We start from the raw sequence: 19284 nt of genomic DNA on the forward strand, positions 1-19284 counted from the left end.
ATTGTGATGAATATATATATCAATTAGTGACAGAATAAAATGTATTGTTTTGACAGCTGTTTGGGGGAATATTTTATGAGACCAAACTCTTTCTACTTTGCTGTAGGCCTATACTGAAAGGCTGAATACGTTGAAGCCTACCTAATCACTGTAGCCTAAACCTTAAAATAAATTCATGAAATAAATAGGATATCTTGTAAGATACTGCATGATCCAAATATAGTATTATTTGATACATTTTTAAGGTTTTCATTACATTTTGGGAATGAAATCCACGCTGAATCCACCCTTCTGATGGGATCAGTTTAATCCAGATTTTTTGGATCAAAGTGATCCAAATCCTACAAAAATGTTCTGAAAAACCCAAACTAAAGGTTTGATCCGGATCAAAACCAAGATTGGTTTACGTGATCTAATCCGATTATGTAATCCGTTTTTTCTTTTGAAAAATCCATTTTCAAGATTTGATCCAATCCGTTATCTAAAATCCTGGTGGATTACTTTTGAAAAACCGGGCCCAGATGTTTTTCTGAATTCCTCTCCAGTAGAATCATCCCAGAGAACCACCACAGAGGTGAAACTGAACTAAATTGAAAGAAATCAGTGTAATGTTGCTGCCGCTGTTATTAATTGAATTTGATTCTTTATGCTGATGTCGATTACATTGGCAGCACACACGATAACTGCTACTTCACTCCTGCCACAGTAACTGTACAATACAGTGGTGCCGTTCGGTGCACAGTCTAAAGAGCAATATGAAACGAGGAGGACTCAAAGTTTGCACAGTTCAGTGTAGACATGACGACCAAAAATATAAAGTTTAATAAAGAGCCATCACCCAAACTTGACAGTATATTGTTGCTGTTTTATATAACTATATATATTTATGTTAAAGCACCGCTGGTCCTAGATGAGCTTCTTTGGACGAGAACTCTCCATAAGATGATCAAAATTATTTAGTGGATGGTTCTTAATAGCAGTACCCACCAGTAAAAAACACAACTATAGACATCCTGCAAAAAATAAATCAAGTTTGACATTTATCTAAATAGGATAAGTATAGAATATCAAAAGTGGGGATTTTAAGAACTACAGGTATTAACAACACTGAATGAGTTGTTTGTTAACAATTAACAGTTTATTTTATTATATATGTCAAATGTAAACAAGTATTGTGAAAGTGCAAAGATTTACAAAATAAAATAAATGTAAACAGAATTGCCATTATAGCCTTTATGCAGATAGGGAAAATGTTCAACCACCTCCTTGGTATTTGTGGTGAGAAAAAATCAAGTGCTCCACATTATTACACAATCATTATTATCATTAGGAGAGGCTAATAACTTTCTATTGTACAATAAAACTTCCCTTTAGCTGAACATTGATTGGTTAAGAATCACAGACTGTGCAGCTGCACTCTCATTGGATGCTGTTAAAAGTGTGTCGGTAGAAGACTTTGGCATTAGCGTCGTAATCCATGGTTAACGTTTTGTCAATACTCTGAGCCCCAAGACTGGCGCCGCCCAGTGCTGACGACTGCTGCAGAATCAGGAGGCAGTAGCCCTGGAAACGGCCCTTGAACTTGCCAGATGATGCCACTTCATCCAAGACCTCAATGAAGCCTAATCAGAGACAACGAAATACAGAAGGAAAGAGCAGAAGCTGAGATTTGGAAGAACTTCCCACAGCTTCATCTTCATCAGAGTCAAAATGATGGAAAGACGAGTTAAGGAGATTTAAGGGCCACTGACCGGACTTCAGAAGCTCCCAGCTCTTCCACACTGACCCCACACACAGAACACGGAGGCCGAGGTCACCACAAAATAAAGGCTGTTGCCAGAGAGGGTGGAATAGAGTCCTGTGTCAATGCTTATAACTAATGAGTGAAAGCAGAGTACACGTATATGTGTGTGTGTTTTATTACATTTATTACCTCCTGTGCTGCAGGTAAAACGGCTTCCACATGTTTTGCCAAGACTCTCCCGGCCTGAGTAAACACATATTGACAGAGAGCGTCCCCTGCTTCTGCACCTGCATGCACACAAATACCTTTTATTCAACCTTCCACTCTACTTGCCACCTTAGAAGAACTAAGCAGGAAATGATTTTCCGCCTACCTTCAGCCAGCTTTTTGCAGAAACCGGCAAAGTGGGACTTCTGGAAGTTTCTGTAGAGGTGCGGCAGCATGCCCATCAGATTTGACACCTGTAATAAGTATTAGTTCAAGGTATATTTCTTACCCTGACTGTTACACATCGGCAGGAATATTTACCAGTCATTCACCTCCTCAAACTTAAGCTGATTTCCTTGTATCACTGCTGTCGCAATCTCACCTGGTAGTACTCTTCCATGATCTTTCTGACATGCGTAACATCATGAGGAGGAGCAACCAGGTTGTCCATCGCATCGAACACTGTCTTCACCGCCAAATGAGAGATCCAGAATGCTGAGAAAGATGACCGAAGGGTTTGGAGTTGGACCAATCCATAAAAGTTATAGATGATCCATACACCTATTGCCATGGTTACCTCCTCCCTCGTCCCCCATCATGTGACCCCAGCCTCCACAGCCGATCTGCGAGCCATCGGGATTGACTAGCTTGCAGTTAGAGCCGGTCCCTGATATCAACACAACACCTCCTGCAGAGAAAACAGACAGTCTGAGTTGACTGCTACTATATGACAATAACGACGGCGGCGTTGATCTCATTAAGCCATAAAGTGTGTAAAGACACACTATAATATCGCTTTCATACAGCCACACCTAAGGGGGCAAAGTCTCACACACTTTCTTGTCATGACAGTTTAAGGTCGGATTTCTCAAATATAACTGCGGGTGTCTTTCAAATCTTAATGTAGATGGTACGAAAGTAGCTACAGTCTAAATTATTTAATTACCGTTAATCCAAAAGGATACAGTAAACTGTTTGAAAATAAGAAAGCCTACAAGTCATTGTAAACGCATGCCTCCAGCAAGGTTTAGTGCTGAGGATTGACTGCACTACAATGGAAGAAATAGAAAACGGACTAGTTACCGCATTTGCTGGCGGTCGCCATGGCGCCAATTGCATCCGTGGTGATGAAGTAGTGCTGGCTGAGGTTTGGGAAACGCTGCTTCATGTCGGCAATCAGTTTGTCGATCGCAGCTTTCTGCTCCCCTCCACTCAGAGACATGCCCTGCACATTCACAAGATCCGTGTTTAGAAAAGGTCCACTTGTTTTGTTGTTGTTGACTTTAATTGGAGGCTATTGTATGCAAGTTTCGACTGACCAACGAGCACAGTGCCATGTTCGGATCCAGCCCTGCCTCCTTCTTGGCTTTTTGGACCATGTCGTTGATAGTTTCAATACATTTGTCCACCCCAACCAACTGTATAAACATGGTGACACACACACACACACACACACACACACACATCTTTGTGCAATCAGGCTTTTCTAATGCAGAGTAGAAATATATACGACAAACACAAACCCCCCAAAATTCCCTGTATTTATGCATTCTTATTATTACCCAGTGGTTAGTGGATGGTCCCTCTGTCTCGGCCAGGATCCTTCCATCTTCTGCCACCAGCACCGCTTTGGAGTGCGTCCCTCCACTGGACACAGTGAGTTGGATGAGAGAAACACAAACACATGCATACTGTATATATAATTCTATATATATATATATATATATATATATATATATATATTATTAATTATATTATACAACTGTACATACCATCAAGGAAACGCTTTGCTGTGATATTAAAACTAACAGGAAAGGCAGCAAAGACACAAAAACACCCTTGAATTGCAAAAAAAACAACAACACATATTTGTTCATTGCTAAACATCGGGAGGAGGCGGTCACGAGACACGGAGCGAGAAAACTCGGTCAGAGAACTAGTCCCCGGTCCGAAACTAAAAAAGTATCACATAGTACTGTGAATTTCTCGGTGACAACTGAAGACAACTCGAATGAAAACCTGCAACACACACGCACGCATTTAGCGACAATGTAAAGTCCGCGTTTGTTGTACATTTTAATTCATTCTCACCCCTCTACTCCACCGAACACTGACGCCATGTCTCACTTCCTGTTTGAGGTCCATGCACAAATATCGCGAGAGCGACAATGAAGTCCAACCCGCAGTAACAGTAAACTACCAGCAGGTGACATCGGTGTCTTTAAATGTGTCAACATGCCGTGACTTCGATTCAATTCCCTTATTTTTATTTTACGGTATATTGAATAATGCCGACATAGTATCCTTTGGATATTGGTCTTACTTTACTTGTTTGAATAAGGAATAGTTACAGTTGTCTAAAATTTGAACAGTCATGCTGTGATATCCTGCAGTTTATTTCCTTCCAAAATACACAATACATCATCTATCGTTACATGCAGTGTAATTTATGTTATGCATATAGTCTGTATGCGCCTCGGAAAGTGAGCTGAAACCAACAGAGAAGTTATACAAGAGGGAGGCGGAGGGAAGAGAGGGAGAAAAGAAGCGGCTCGCCTGCATGCGCTGCTAATGCACTTTTCTATACTTGCTGTGCTCGATCCCCCTGAAAGAAGACAGCAGCGTCAAGCCCCACATGCTGACTGCTATACCGGATGTTAAATTATTTGGACAAAAAAAAATAAAAAACACATGCACACTCAAAAATGACAACATAATGGTACATATTTCTTTCAAACCCTCTGTGTTTTCTACAAAGATCTCCTATGGTGACACGTTGATTCCCCGTGTTTTTGGTTAGGCTACTGAAGAAACATTGCACGTGAAGCTGGGGAAACATGTCTCAGCCTCTCGGACCATCAGCACCGGTTCCCCCCAAGGCTGCGTTCTTTCCCCTCTGCTCTTCTCCCTGTACACCAACAGCTGCACCTCCAGGCATCAGTCCGTCAAGCTCCTGAAGTTTGCGGATGACACCACCCTCATTGGACTAATCTCTGGTGGGGACGAGTCCGCCTACAGGTGGGAGTCTGACCATCTGGTGTCGTGGTGCAGCCAGAACAACCTGGAGCTTAACGCTCTAAAGACAGTGGAGATGGTTGTGGATTTCCGGCGGAACAGAGCCCCACCCTCCCCCATCACGCTGTGTGACTCCCCCGTCACTATTGTGGATTCCTTCCGTTTCCTGGGCTCCATCATCACCCAGGACCTCAAGTGGGAGCTGAACATCAGCTCCATCACCAAGAAGGCTCAGCAGAGGTTGTTCGCACTGAGGCAGCTGAAGAAACTCAACCTGCCAAAGACGATGATGGTCCACTTCTACACGGCCATCATCGAGTCCATCCTCTGCTCCTCCATCACCGTCTGGTACGCTGCAGCCACAGCCAAGGACAAGGGCAGGCTGCAGCGTGTCATCCGCTCTGCGGAGAGGGTGATTGGCTGCAATCTGCCGTCCCTGCAGGACTTGTTCGCTTCCAGGTCTCTGAAGCGAGCTAAAAAGATCGCGGCCGACCCCTCCCACCCCGGACAAAAACTGTTTGTGCCCCTTCCATCTGGCAGGAGGCTGAGGTCCATCAGGACTACGACCTCCCGCCACACGAACAGTTTCTTCCCGTCGGCAGTCGGGCTCATCAACAGAGCCCGGTCCCCCACTGCCTGACTATAACATTCCACCGGTCACTCCCCCTCATACTGCACATGCCACTTTAACTGCAATTCATCACTTTGTCACTTGTCACTTTGTCTCTTGTCTGTTACTTGTTTGTTAGTGCACTTTATGCTTAATACTTTTCTTTAACTTTTTAATATTTAACATTTTTTAACTTTAATCCCTTGTTTTATACTAACCCATAGCCTTAGCCTTATTCTACTAACCCATTGCACTAGCATTTCATTCCACTTTATTTTATTACTTGTGCACTGTTGTCTTGTCTGTCTACTGTCGCGCACTAACCGCCAAGACAAATTCCTTGTATGTTTGCCATTTTTTGGCTAATAAATGTTTCCTGATTCCTGATCCTGATTCCTGATTACATTTAAAAAAATCACATTAACTGATGTTAATTGGGCTCTTATTCTGAAACGTGCACACGGAAGCGCGTCGTCATCTATTAAGGCGACTTTCCTCTGCCGGAGCAGTATTGGCGAGGAGAGGGGCGACGGGTAGGTCACCCATCGACAAAATCTGGACCCTCTCAGAATTTCTCGGGACCACCCGGGAACTGTTTCGGCCTCTTTTCTTTTTTTATTCCCACGGTGACACCTTCATCTGTGCGCCCGCGCCGCCACACATGCGTCCTAACGGTCGGGGGGCGGAAGTGAGAGAAGGGGGAAGTTGCCAGGGGGATAGAGAAAAAATAAACCCCTGAAAAGTGAGTCAAGTTCAAGTAGAAGTTCGTCTTCGCGGAGGAAAGGTGGTCCCGGGGGCGTTGGAGGGCATGGACGCCCACGTTAAGGAGGGACAACTCTATGTGCAGCACCAGAAGTTCGGAAAGGTAAGTTCAGGAAAAAAGTTATTTTTCGGTTGACAGAAAAGTGAACTGTTGCCTGTTACCCCATAAATAAGGCTGCATCAATAATGACCATCAAACTTCTAGTCAATGAATATATGAATATAATGAGGACAGGATTTCTCCCCTCGGAGCTCTTAAAAATAATATTAGATAAAATGCTTCTTAGCCACAAACATCCTGGTGTGAGTCTTATAGAAGTAATAACAATGGTGATTGAGCGTACCCTTTTAGGAATGCAATACCATGTGTTTTTGAGACAAATGAAGCCTGTTATTGTTAGTTTAAGTCAGCACGGAGACACTGCAGCTCATCAACGTAACAGTTACGCTTCATGCTGCTACTTTCTGAAATTTGTGTCCCATTATAAGTCTTATTTGGTTATTTCTGGTTTCACACAGCAACCTTTGCACAATTCCAGCTTCGTACGCCGTAAGGGAGCAGCATTTTAGATCGTGACACATAAATAGAGCACATGTTGATGCAATTACAGGCTGGCCATTGTGCCTCTTCAAAGGCAAACACATTGTGGATGCAGAAAAGAGGAAGTCCTAGCAAAGTTGAACCCTTCTGGCTTTGTTTGGATGCGGTTGGTTTCTGGAGTAAACCTGCTGTGCATCTCTGTGTGTGAGGATGTGATAATAACACATTGTGTTAATGAGCTAATAAAACCCTTGTGCGCTGTAGTAACAAGCACTATTTTAGCTAGATGAGGAGGTGCAAGGGACAGGTTAGAGAGTTGATGGTTGTTGTGTGTGTCAATGCAGTAGCTGTCAGAGCTGCATAGTTTAAAACAAATCCCGATGAACAGGCCACCAACAACAACATGGATGCACAAAGCTGCAGGGTTGAGAAAGAGACCTTTTGACAGACGTGCCGGACATGGTTCCACTTCATAATGCTGCATAATCAGCTGTTCACAGCATTGCAAACACTGTCAACAAGTCACGTTGGTGCACTCATTTTAGTTTCATACATCACACAGCACGACCAAATGTCAGTGACAGCACCTGTGTGTGTGTGTGTGCTTGTTCCAGTTTTCGGCCAGCGAAGCAGCCCTGCCTTTGGTCTAAGTGCACCGCTGGATAACAACTCATTTACTCTTCCAGATTTGTAAGAGGGTCTTTGTCTCTCTGTCTCTCTCTGTCTCTGGTCATATGACAAGGATCAACGAAACGTTCCGGCCCTGTTTCCTGCCCTCGAATCGCGAATCCACAATAGATATTCTCACTTCCAAAGCTTAAGCTTCAATGCCTTCTGGAAACAGTAGAAAACACCATAGGAAGAGAGAGAATTTCCGCATGTTGACAAATAACATGTTGTCTTTGCAGAGTTGAGTCGGATGAAGTTTAAAAATGGATAAAATATGCTCCAAAGTAAAAAAGAATGGCACAGGAAGCTGAGCTCTGGCAGATCTAAGTGTGTCGAAACCGGTTTGAGGTTTGCAGGGTAAATTATGCAATCGTAGTAGCTGTCAGTGGACATACACGCATAATCATAAGGGCTCGTTCTCATGGGTCAGAAAACGAATGTGAAGTCACTGAAGTGGCAGCGTCTAAGTGGGTTTATCTTTCGGACCGCTGTCTTATTATTAAGTCTGGCTATAGTTTATAGGGCCGGCTGCTGGGATGTAAACTGTCCGAATGCATCCCGTTCTGCTGTTTAAGTTGCTTTCTTTTTTCTATGTTTCTCAGGTTCCACTAGGTAACATTTAATCTTTTGGTTTCACCCAAAAGACACAGAGGCACTCCAGCCATACTGCCGGCAAACTAGAGGAAACGGCTTGTGTTTTTATCAGTAGATATTATTTTGGTCTCCTGTCAAACATGTGTCCACGTTGCTTTCTGTATGAATCTTTTACCTAAAGCCTTTCCTTTTATGTTGAATATTCACAGATGACTTCCGATGAATTTCCTCCTGGTTCATGTCACCACAATGATGAAACGTACCGGCTTGGCCCTCAGTTTGGGAACTTGTTAGATTAGCTGGACATATTTTACATATGCATTTCAGGGGCAAATACCGTGAAGTTCCATGCAAAGGTATGCACTGACCTCCAAAGCGTCACGCTGCATGCCAACTCTTTGCGGTAATAAGCATGTTCACATCCACAGTTGAGCATTGCATACGCAGCAAATGTGCCTGCAGCCTAAAAGGCCCAGTGCTCGATGAAGTTGTTGATTGAGTTGATTATTCCTTTGCAGTTGTAATTAATAGTTTTTACTCTGTTGTAAAACGTGCAGCAGAGCGGTGTGATTTTGCTGTCTGTACGCGCATCCACCTGTCCGTCACACGCATTTCCTTTTCACTTTAACTGCACCCTGGAGCCACGGAAGAGCTTTTGGTTTGACGTTGCTGTCAGCAGCTGTTTGCGGGATGAAGATAAACAGGCTCTGAGAGAAATTAATCTTATATTTTCACGTATATATTTTACATATTTTATTAAACTTCAGTGCAGACGTGGTTGATTATCTTTAACTGTTCTTATTGCATCACGTTTTATATTTATTGGAAATAGAAAAATACACTTTTTTCAGCTTATTCATATTTGTTCATGTCTGAGCAGTGGAATGCGAGTTGTTATGAGTCTTCCCGGAGACATAAGAGACGCTGCTGTCTCATGTTAGACTTCCTTGTTCCATGAAATCATGTTCCGTTATGGTTCACACTTTGCTGTCTGGTCGCTCTGTTCTGCCACTTAAAGTAAACGCTCAAACATTTGTGTTCTTCAAAAGCACTACTTCTACTTCAAAGCACTTAAAAAAGAATCCATTTGATCCTTTTCTCTGCAGGTGACAGTGAATAGTTGTTCAAATCAAGTTGTCCAGTGTATTTATTTGATAGATACACAGTGGGTGTTCTTGTAATCGCCTCAACAAGCTCTAAAAGTTGAGTTAAGTTAATCAGTTATTACGTTGAACATCACTGAGCATAAAGATCGACATGGAACGACGTTCTCTCTCCGCTCGCTGTTTGACAGAGATGATTAGTCGATCCCCAAAATATGCACCATTGTTTAGTCTTCCAAACTGCTGAGGTTTTGGACTGTTAATGGCACCGACTGCACATCATTCTGTTTGTTTCTCCCACTTGTGTCATCCAGTCTGACGTACTTATTGACGTCATTGTCTCCTTTTTGAGATATTCGTCTGCTCCCGGAATAGCCGTTTGTGACGCGGATTCCCGTCCCGGTGACCTTGCTGCGAAGAAGATCAGGCATATTCTTACTTGACTTGGTCAACGGGTTTTCAGGTCCCACTTGTCCCCCACTTGATCAATGTCAGAACAGAAGCACACCGGAAGGCCACTAGATTTTCTGAAATTCATGCAGACAGAGAATCCATGAATGCGTTATTGTACGAATAGGTTCGCACGGGAACAGGAACCCCGTTCAAGGCCGACAGCGTTTACGCCGCACATTCACGTTCAGAAAGATGCAAGATGGACATTATTCCCGAGCTCATTCTGCTGCAAATAGTATTTACATGTTAGTAATAAACTTAACCAGCGGGAATGGATTTAATTTGCCTAAGCTGGATGCGGCCTATACTCACAAAGGCCTATATGTCCAAAAAGAAAATGGAACTTTTCAGTAACGAAAGTGAAGCAGCGTTTCCCTTTTCCTTAAAAGTGTCATTTTTTCAGTGCGGCTTTTAACACATTGTCCATCGTGACCATAAAGGCCATGAATTGTCTGGGCGGTGAAACAGAGAAACAAAACCTCGCGCCGTGGCAGTTCGTTTTGGATCCTGTGAACAAACAGGGGCATCAGAGCGGAAGTACCTCTCCCTCTCGCTCTGTCATGATCCTTTTGCATAATTTCCACTTTGTGTGTTGTGGCTGATAACGGTCTGTTGCCTTATATGGAGCAGCTGTTTCCATTGAAGACACACACACACACACACACACACACACACCTCTAAAGAACATATTTCAACAGCCGCATAATCGCACGCTTGTGTGATTGCACTTTTGTGCACTGCTGCAGACGGTCAAGAATGCACCAAGGGATACACACACACACACACACACACACACACACACACACACACACACATATATGTGAATACACACTTACACTGAGACACACCTGGAGGCAGAAGGAAGTGAAGAGTATCCTGGGTGATGACAATCCCACACATTTCCTGCCCCCTCTGGCAGTTAGCTAATGGGGTGGAAGTGTGCGCACACATGTGCATGTGTACATGTGAGTAATAGAAGTGTATTCATGCCTGCGCTTCTTTCTAGCTACTTCTGTTCTTGATGGCGAGTGCCGTCTGGTTTGTCCGTTCTGTTAACCGTGGCGTCACTACAGTGTGTCTCAGTCCTCTCCTTTAAATGCAGGGGGGGGGACAATGTAGCCGGGATGAGGGGGGGTCGACGAAAACACACAGGTCCAGCGGGTACAGGGGCCGACAGGGACCTTCCAAACAAGCATTGACTTGACAAAATATAACAGTTGCACACGTACTTGTTTCTGTGGCGATGACACACAATCTCACATGCATTGTGTTTGTCGTCTCCAATGTCGGCACTGAACATCTGGAGGATTGTACGCTCGCTTGTCATTCCTACGTGTTTGGAGTCATGTTGTTTGTTTACCTCCCCTGTTTTTTGATCGCCGTGGAGGAAGAGCTCATTGTTAGCGGTCGCTTCCTCACTGCCGTCCCCAGGGAGAGACAATCGCACCTGTCACCTACTTTTGGACTGGGGTCATACGTTTAACCCGCCAGGGCCCACAGCACGCTGCCGTGTCATTTTGTCAAGTTGTCCTCATGTGGGTCTCCTTGATAGTTTGTCACACAAAACCTCTACACTCTCTAGTAATTCTCTAGGGATTTGCCTAAACGTCAAATGAGGTAATCTGGACTGAGATCTCAGTAAACCTAATGCAAATGAAAGAGGGACAGATGTGTGTCATGCCGGGGCAGCCTTCAGAAATATCCCTCTGTTATTAAATGCTTGTTTACTGATCTTTAGAGGGAACAAAACGTGTGTGGCTTATTGTAATACAAATGGAATGTATCCATAAAGAACAACTAAAGATATAGAAAAGATTCACACAAAAATGGAGAAATATTTCCTGGTCTGCTTGAAAATGAAAAAAATCCAAAATGTAAACACAAAGAAAGAGGTAGAAATGTTGACGAAATGTATTTTAAAGGGATGAACCCAAAGGAAACTACTGGGTCACATCATATCACACACGCACACACACACACAAACACACACACACACCAATATTGATTAATGCAGCTTTCATTTTCTCCTCTTTAACTCTTCGGCTGGTCAGAAATGGAAGAAGAACTGGTTCGTCCTCTACCCGGCCAGTCAAAACGGCATCGCCCGCCTGGAGTTCTTCGATTCGAGCGGAGGCGGCGTGGCCGGCGGAGGTTCCGGAAGCGGGTCCAACGAGAAAACCAGGAAGCTCGACAAGAAGATCATCCGCTTGTCTGAGTGCATTTCCATCCTTCCGGCTCTGACGGAGAGCTGTCCCAAAGACAACATGGCGGCCATCTGTGTGGAGACCAACGACAAGACGCACGTGTTCGCTGCGGAGAAGAACGTCGCCAAAGACTGGATGGATACCATGTGTGACATCGCGTTTCAGGTATCCTCACACCTTTTCTCGCCTTGTGTCCTGTGAGATTTTATGGTACACTAGCTTATTCATTTTGAGCCTGAATAAGAGCAAAAAACGTTTCAATTGTCAAACCACTGCTCTAAACTCTGCTCTCAATTGGGATTGCGGATTAATTGCTTTTGTTGTATGAATTCCAAAATATCCACACAGGCCACAGCTGCTATTGTGTGCACTCACACGTGCGCCACTGCTGCAACCATTTTCAGAGGCAGAGAGTTCCCAGCAGGACGACTTCATCCGCTTCGTCCTCTGTTGTCTCTCTAACTCAGGGGTCTCAAACTCAAATCAGCTGCGGGCCAGATGCAGCCCACTTCAACCGGACACGGGCCAGACTAGCGTCCGAACGGCATGGTCGACAATAACACAACTTAACACTCACTTTCAAAAGCAGTCATTGAACCCCACCCTGGGGGATCGGTCCGAATGAGACTACAACACTAGTCCTCCTTTAACTCAGCGGGGGAGACCTAAGGTCATGTGACCGTGGAATTCCTTTATAGCCAAACGTGAAGTTACGTGAATCGAAGCTGCGTAGTAATGGACGGAGACGCTCGTCGGTGACGTCAGATGCTTCATGTGTTGTTAGTGTGAGTCGTAAAGGAAAACTTTATTAAACGAGCGATGCTAACGGTTAGTCACATGATCACCTGCGCGAAAGAGGGCAGGAAACTGAATTTCACCCTCCTGCTCTCTGCACCTCGACCGACACACACGACCCGCCCCCCATGTCAGTCACATGCATGCCACGTTCACTGGATAAGCACACAGTAGGAAACCAGAACATCATAACATGTCCCACACAGCAGCTGGGTTACAGTATAAAACTTGCGGGCCGCACTAACATTACACTTTCATATTAAGGACGGGGCCACAAAATATCGTCCCGAGGGCCGCAATTGGCCCGCGGGCCGCGAGTTTGAGACCCCTGCTCTAACTCCTCTCTTTTTCCTTTTCCCCCCTCACACTTTCCAAACCAAAACCTCAAACTCCTGACGAACTTGCTATAAGAATCCTAATTTGGCAACTTGCTCGGCTGGCTGACGGTTCTCCGCGTTGTTGTGTCAGCAGGGAGGAGGCGGCAGCAGCGCCGCTGCAGACAGCGACGGAGGGACCCAAGACCTGCGGATGTCTGAAAACCTCATCTATTACTCCAGAGAGGAGGGTAAGGACATCCTAACTGACGTACTGTATCACAGCAGATCATTCCAAATGGGGAGACCAAAGCAAAAAGCCGTCTGCTCTCCTCTCCTCTCGCCGCAGTGAACGAGTTCTGGGTGAGCACTCAGCGGACCGAGGCGTCGGAGCGCTGCGGGCTGGCCGGCAGCTACTGGCTGAAGGCTGAAAAAGACACCTTGATCTTGAAGGAGCCAAAAACCAAGAGGAACATTCTGGTGTGGCCTTACAAGCTGCTGAGGAGATACGGACGGGACCGGGTGGGTGGCCGCGAAAAAGGGACATTTCTCGAAACGGATTAAAGATACACGTCTGACGCGTGCAGGCAGTTTAAGTTTGAACTTCAACGATTGTATTCAGGAAGTGCAAATGATACTTTTAGCTGCAGCGTGTGTTCACGCGGTCAGATGATTTACAGCTTTAGAGTCTGGTTGTGTTTGTGACGTTTAAGGTGTCTATCAGGTTTGGCTCCACTCGTTTCATTTCTGCATGTTTCCTGATTTCCTGAGATGTTACACTCTGTAAAAAAAAAAGACAATAGATCTCTATTTGATGGGACGAAAGTTTGTGTTTTGAAGTGAAATTGGAACAGTAACTGAAAGGGGTAATAAAGTAAGTAATGAAATAGCTGTGACAAGTACAATTCTGTGGAAAAAGGAAGCAAGCAGCTTTTCAGTTCCAAGAAAATGATAAATGACTGATGAGTGGAAAAGAGTGCTGGGACTGTGACTATAGCTTCTAATACTTCAGTTCCATTTCAGCATTCCTTCCGACACCTCCGCATTTATTTATTCACTCTCACATACTTTAATCCCCACTTCCACACATTCAAACATTTCCCCTTTCCCCCCAGGTCATGTTTTCGTTCGAGGCGGGCCGGCGCTGCGACTCGGGCCCCGGCAACTTCACTTTTGAGACCAAGCAGGGCAACGAGATCTTCTCGCTGGTGGACCAGGCCATCCAGTCGCAAAAAGTGCTGGCCGAGGAGCACAAACTCAACCTTGACCCGGACTGCCCCGCGTCGATGCTGCACATACGCACCGGCGGCGTGACGGCGGGGAGCGGAGACAGCGACGGAGATTCAGGCGGCAGCAAACCGGGCTCTGCCGACGGCGTCCTCGGGAAGAGGAGTTTACCAGAACCACCGGCCATGTTGGGGAGCGCGGGAGGCGGGCTGGGGACCTCAAAGTCCTCCCGGGGGCAGACAAAAGCTCTCGCCTTGGCTGACGAACATACGAGTCTTTACTCTGAGCCGGCGGATTCCGTCCGCCTGCCTCCGCACGGCACCGACTGCCTGTACTCCGACCCGGTGGACAGCATCAAAGGTCAAAGCCAGACCAGCGGCGCGTCCACGCTCCCGGTGCCCGCCCCGCGCCTCCGCCCGGTGGGAGAGGAGGCTTCGCCGGGCGGCATCCAAGGGGATCATCACAACGTGGGCAGCAACCACAGGAAGCCCCCGGACTTGTACTCGCACTTGTACGACCGGATCAGTATGGAGCTGAACCACAAGACGATCGCGCTCAGTCTGAACGAGGCCACGGGGGGAGGAAGAGGCGGCAACGGTAACTGGCGAACCCCAGGAGGTCAAGCGAAGGGGGCCTCCTCGCCTCCTGCCGCGCGACCGGAGCACATCTACGACGAACCCGAGGGCTGCGCCAAAGCAGGCGCGAGCCTGCCCGCTGCTTTGGGGATGAGCATTTACGACGAGGCGCGTCTGGAGCCCCACAGGAGACAGGAAAACCTGTCAGGATTGGAGGGGAATTACAGCAGCCCCTCCCACAGACACTCCCCTCCTCAGCTGGGCAAGCCGCATCCTCCGGGTCCAAGGGGGCCCAAACCCTTCACCGCGCCCAAACCAAGCAGGGGCGCTTTTGGTCGAAAGGAGCTGCTGCCCCACGGGAAACATGCAGGTCCAGGCAGCAATGTGAACCACAACAACAACAATGTCTTGGGTGGAGGAGACGGGGGGAGGGAGGTTTACAGCAAAGTGTCGAAGCAGAAACCTGCGTTTGCTAATTTGTGGCAGCACCAGCCCCTGCCAAGATCGCCTGATCTCATCTACGACAACCTGGGAGATGTTTGACACCCGGGTTTTTATACAGAGACTCAGACAAAATGTTTATTCCCCTTTTGTAAAAAAGAAAGAAAAGGAGGACGCCACGCTTTTTTTACTCTTGCAGTTTTTTGTAGGGACTAAGCACATTTTTTCACCTGTGAACTTGCAAATCAATGGGTTTAAACGGTGGATTCATCTGGAGTAGATATACTCAGAACTATGAGAACACCACATTATGAAACATGGAGTGCACCTATTGTATTTCCTGTAGGTGTGTGTGTATGTGTGTGTGTGTGTGTTTTGGGAAAGAGAGTGTTTGCATGGTCAAACCCATAACTGGAGTACCAAGCCACAGTGTGGTTGGAATCAGCCACTTTTCTGGAACACACACACACGCACATGCACGCGGGCGCACACACACACACACACACACACACACACACACACACACACACACACACACACACACACACACACAGACCATTTGTATCTGTCAAAAGGAGCCCGGCTTGCAGGCTTCCCTCCAAGAAGAGTGGCTTGGCTCTTCTTTCTTAAAATGTCTGTCATGCTGATGAAGTAACTGGGAAACATGTTTTTGCACTTCTTAGGTTTGGAGTATCGTTGAGGCTAAGCCTTCACCAAAATGTCTGTCTGCTATCCTAAATCCAAATAAATCACAGAGACTTACAAAATAGTCAACCAAGGATACTAATGCGACAAAGTCGCACCTTACGGTCCCTATAAGGGAGAAACATTGTTTCTGCTGTTTTGGAGAAAGCGTGAATAGTGGATCTTGGAACCAGGCACGGACCACGAAGAGGTGATGGGTCACACAATCCTCTTGTGGGCTTTTGTGTTATAAAGACGACTTCAAGTCTGTGAATGTTACGTGTCAGAACCAGCTGTGCTGTCTGTAAATATAACTATTAATAAAAAATTGCTCCAGAAGGTTAAAAAAGTTCTCCACAGTTCAATCAACAAGCCAGGGAACTTCCCCCCGGTGCGTCTGTCCCGATCAGACTGTTTTTAGTGTTTTAAAGACTTTCTGTTCTAGACTTAACAGGACTATAAACCGGTCTGACCTCACCCCCCCACTTCCCTCTCTCTCTGCAACGCTCTGTTTTTGTTTTTCTTCCGTCGGGTTTCCAACCACTTAATCGGACCGTTAAAGTGGAGCCTAGAAAATAATAAGCAAAGGCTTTCTTGTCTCCCGTCCTTTCAGCCGCTCCGCATTAATTCTGTTGTTCTGGTTGCTCCGGTGACCGTTAAACGGGCGGCCGCCTGTTGCTGGAACACGGCGTGCATTTTTACTGCACAGAGATACCGTAGGAGGAGGGCAGGATGGAGGGACTGAATGGGGAGGAAGAGGGGATGAAAGCGTTCGACTGACAGGTTCAAGAATGCTGATGATGTGGGTGTTTCTCCCGGGCCGAGGTCGACGACAGAGGGAGAGGAAACAAGATGTGGCCGTGATGAATGCTGGGGAGGTGGGGGGAGGAGGGGGGGGTGGGGGGGGGGCTGGCTGGTTGGCTCGCATATCGAGTACAGAGTGTTCACCTCCTCATCCCCGTGATCCCTTTCTTTTTTTCTTTCTTTATTTACCCACCGGCTGGTGGACGACTTTCTGGACTGGAAAATCCTCCAAGAGTAACTTGATTACATATCGAGGCTCAGCTTCCTAAATGGTCTTCTGTCCTTTCAGACACAGGACAGGGTTGGGGAGGTGGGCAGAGAAACAGAAAGAGACAAACTTCTGTCTTTTTTGTTAAACTGGATGCACCTGTAGGGGGAAAAAAACTATACACACACACACACACACACACACACACTACATGCTGGTGTTTTCACTCTGTCAACATCTATTTCTTTAATATGGCTCAACACTTCCTCATTGGAAAATCCAAAAGAAGCCGTTTGCGCATTTAAAGCCAATTTCTGGTCATAAAGTGAACCGTAAAGCGCCGAGAGGGAAATCTCCAATGGGACAATCTAACGGCTGCTATTGTGCTTTATCTCAAATGACTCTTTGACCGTTGTGTTTGTGATTGTGTCCATGGGAACCACACCTCACCTTTCTGTGGCTTATCTACAGAAAGAACAATACAACATTTCTTTTGATTCATTACTGGATTGGGCTGAAAACGGTGTTGAAAGGACTTTTTTGCCTCCTACATTTCCTATAATGCAACAAACAGCATAGTGTTTGTAATGCAGGCTTTCTATTCTAGATTTTGATTATATAACCTGATTTTACTGTAGTCCCTCATATGTTGAATAAGTTGACCCAGCATGACACTGGTTTCAATGACGAGTCTGACGCTCTGTTTCTAAAGATACCATGTGAGCATTGGTATCCATAATAAAACACATTGACTGATCAGAACACATTGGGTGTCAGTTTGCTCGTGTGCTGCAGACAGCTTGTCTGTCCTTTCTGTCACCTCCTCCCTTCTTCCTTCCCTCACATCTCGCTCCCCATCTGCTTTGACCTTTTATGCATCTGCACAACAGCTCAACTAACTGCCTGAAAGTGATGAATACGTGTGTGTGGGTATGTGTGACAGCGTGCAGAATCTACAAAAAAAAAGCCTGCTGCTGTCAAGTTTGTTCAGTTTATGGTTTGTCAAGGTTTGTGTTTTGCTATGCATGCTGCCACGTGTGGGTTCCTGTGTGTGTGTGTGTGTGCGTGCTCAAGGTTGGGAGTCTCAGACTGAAAGCATTTCAGAAACCTCACAATAGTTTCAAGAGCTCAAGATGGACACGCTAGCTTCACAGATCCCCCTGCGTGCGTGTTCGTGTATCGCTTCTGGCCACACGCCGCTATATTTAGCCAGAAAGTTTTATTTGCAGAATTGAGGTCTCTGCATGCTTGCAAGCAGACGTGTCACCCACCCAACCGCACACACACACACCCTCACAGCCTTCCTGTCCTCTTCTCGGCCTGTCCTCACCATTGTGTGATCTTCTTGTTCCCAGCTTGGTCTCTCACTCTCTTCCTTTTTTGTCTCTTCCTTTTTTAAAGCTCAGACTCGCTGAAAGAGAACAGGTTCAGTCCAACAACGAGACAGCACAGAGACGTAATGTCCTCTACATGCTGGGGACCAAGATTCCAGTAGTACAACATTTTGTCTCAGCTTGCGTGACTTCCATTGGCACACTGAGCGAACAAACCCAAACTGTCCAACGTGCTTGACAAAAGGCCTTTGATCCTGCACGACTCGACCTTTTGGCCGCTTAGGTGGCAGCGAAACCTGCTGTGAACCCGACTGTCAGCTTTTGAAATGATGGATTGGTGCAGTTTTAATATAAACCCAGCATCAACAACTAAATCAAAGAAGTGAGATTCTCAATAACTCGATGATGTCGTTACCATAATGACATCTGCTACATGTATTAATGTGATACTTCATTACATAACTGGTAAACTCAGAAACGGACCACACGTAGCTTGTATGTTGTGAGAATCCCCCCCCCCCTACATCCCCCCCCACCTCTCAGCTGCACTTCTGAATATAAAACCCACACAAGCTGCATTTCCTCTTTCTATTTGAACGTGAAGGTACACATGGAAATATGAGATGCGCGCATAGGAAGCGGTGCCTTCAGACCTGAATCTGTCCCGTTTCCTCTGGACTCTGCGGACCACCAGCTTTTATTTCTAGCTGTGAGCAGTGAAATTTCCATATTTGTTCAGAGCTTCATTTCCTGACGAGGCTCAGTGATAACGCTCACGACTTTGGTCTCATGATAATCAGCAAATCCGATTGGTCTCAGCTTCCCAAAACTGTGCAGGGTTAGGGTTCAAGTCCTGCAAACCCCCGCTGACATAACCTCTTCACTTCCCCTGATGCACTTCCTCTTTCTGTTCTCACTCGCCTTTTGCTTGTGTTCTCCTGTGTATGAGTCTCGAGTCCTGTGCCGTTGCCCACTGAGGACAAATACAGAAAGGAGACGG

At 46.0% G+C, this 19284-nt stretch overlaps 2 protein-coding genes across 4 annotated transcripts; one reads left to right on the forward strand and one right to left on the reverse strand.

Annotated features, from left to right (window-relative positions):
• Window positions 1-1116: 1116 nt before the first annotated feature.
• nagk (N-acetylglucosamine kinase) lies at window positions 1117-4584 on the reverse strand. 2 transcript variants are annotated; one of them, XM_078106463.1, is made up of 10 exons: window positions 3724-4584; window positions 3514-3598; window positions 3271-3369; window positions 3035-3176; window positions 2529-2639; window positions 2334-2446; window positions 2118-2205; window positions 1934-2031; window positions 1752-1830; window positions 1117-1622 (listed from the first exon to the last, which is right to left on the reverse strand). In XM_078106463.1, the coding sequence occupies exons 3-10, from the start codon at window positions 3328-3330 to the stop codon at window positions 1420-1422; spliced, it is 894 nt and encodes a 297-aa protein (XP_077962589.1). In that variant the 5' UTR covers window positions 3331-3369; window positions 3514-3598; window positions 3724-4584; the 3' UTR covers window positions 1117-1419. The 2 variants fall into 2 exon arrangements, with proteins under 2 accessions (XP_077962589.1, XP_040037602.2); XM_040181668.2 differs by having other exon boundaries at window positions 4043-4199.
• Window positions 4585-6002: 1418 nt separating this feature from the next.
• dok1b (docking protein 1b) lies at window positions 6003-16287 on the forward strand. 2 transcript variants are annotated; one of them, XM_040181666.2, is made up of 5 exons: window positions 6003-6441; window positions 11750-12067; window positions 13169-13262; window positions 13361-13533; window positions 14127-16287. In XM_040181666.2, the coding sequence occupies exons 1-5, from the start codon at window positions 6385-6387 to the stop codon at window positions 15354-15356; spliced, it is 1872 nt and encodes a 623-aa protein (XP_040037600.2). In that variant the 5' UTR covers window positions 6003-6384; the 3' UTR covers window positions 15357-16287. The 2 variants fall into 2 exon arrangements, with proteins under 2 accessions (XP_040037600.2, XP_040037599.2); XM_040181665.2 differs by having other exon boundaries at window positions 6007-6441; window positions 13166-13262.
• The last annotated feature ends 2997 nt before the right edge of the window (window positions 16288-19284 follow it).

This window comes from Gasterosteus aculeatus, chromosome 7 (genome assembly GCF_964276395.1).
Source record: "Gasterosteus aculeatus chromosome 7, fGasAcu3.hap1.1, whole genome shotgun sequence".
In the NCBI taxonomy this organism is placed as follows: domain Eukaryota; kingdom Metazoa; phylum Chordata; class Actinopteri; order Perciformes; family Gasterosteidae; genus Gasterosteus; species Gasterosteus aculeatus.

Bases quoted from the DNA above. Each gene is read 5' to 3' on its own strand.
- nagk (XM_040181668.2), bottom strand. From the start codon at position 4,071: ATGGCGTCAGTGTTCGGTGGAGTAGAGGG. The intron at 2,640-3,034 runs GTAACTAGTCCG...TTTTCTCTGCAG, and splicing joins GGCGACCGCCAGCAAATGCG to GAGGTGTTGTGTTGATATCA. The intron at 1,831-1,933 runs GTAATAAATGTA...CTCTGGCAACAG, and splicing joins TTTTACCTGCAGCACAGGAG to CCTTTATTTTGTGGTGACCT.
- dok1b (XM_040181665.2), top strand. From the start codon at position 6,385: ATGGACGCCCACGTTAAGGAGGGACAACTCTATGTGCAGCACCAGAAG. The intron at 12,068-13,165 runs GTATCCTCACAC...TTGTTGTGTCAG, and splicing joins TGTGTGACATCGCGTTTCAG to CAGGGAGGAGGCGGCAGCAG. The intron at 13,263-13,360 runs GTAAGGACATCC...CTCTCGCCGCAG, and splicing joins CTATTACTCCAGAGAGGAGG to TGAACGAGTTCTGGGTGAGC.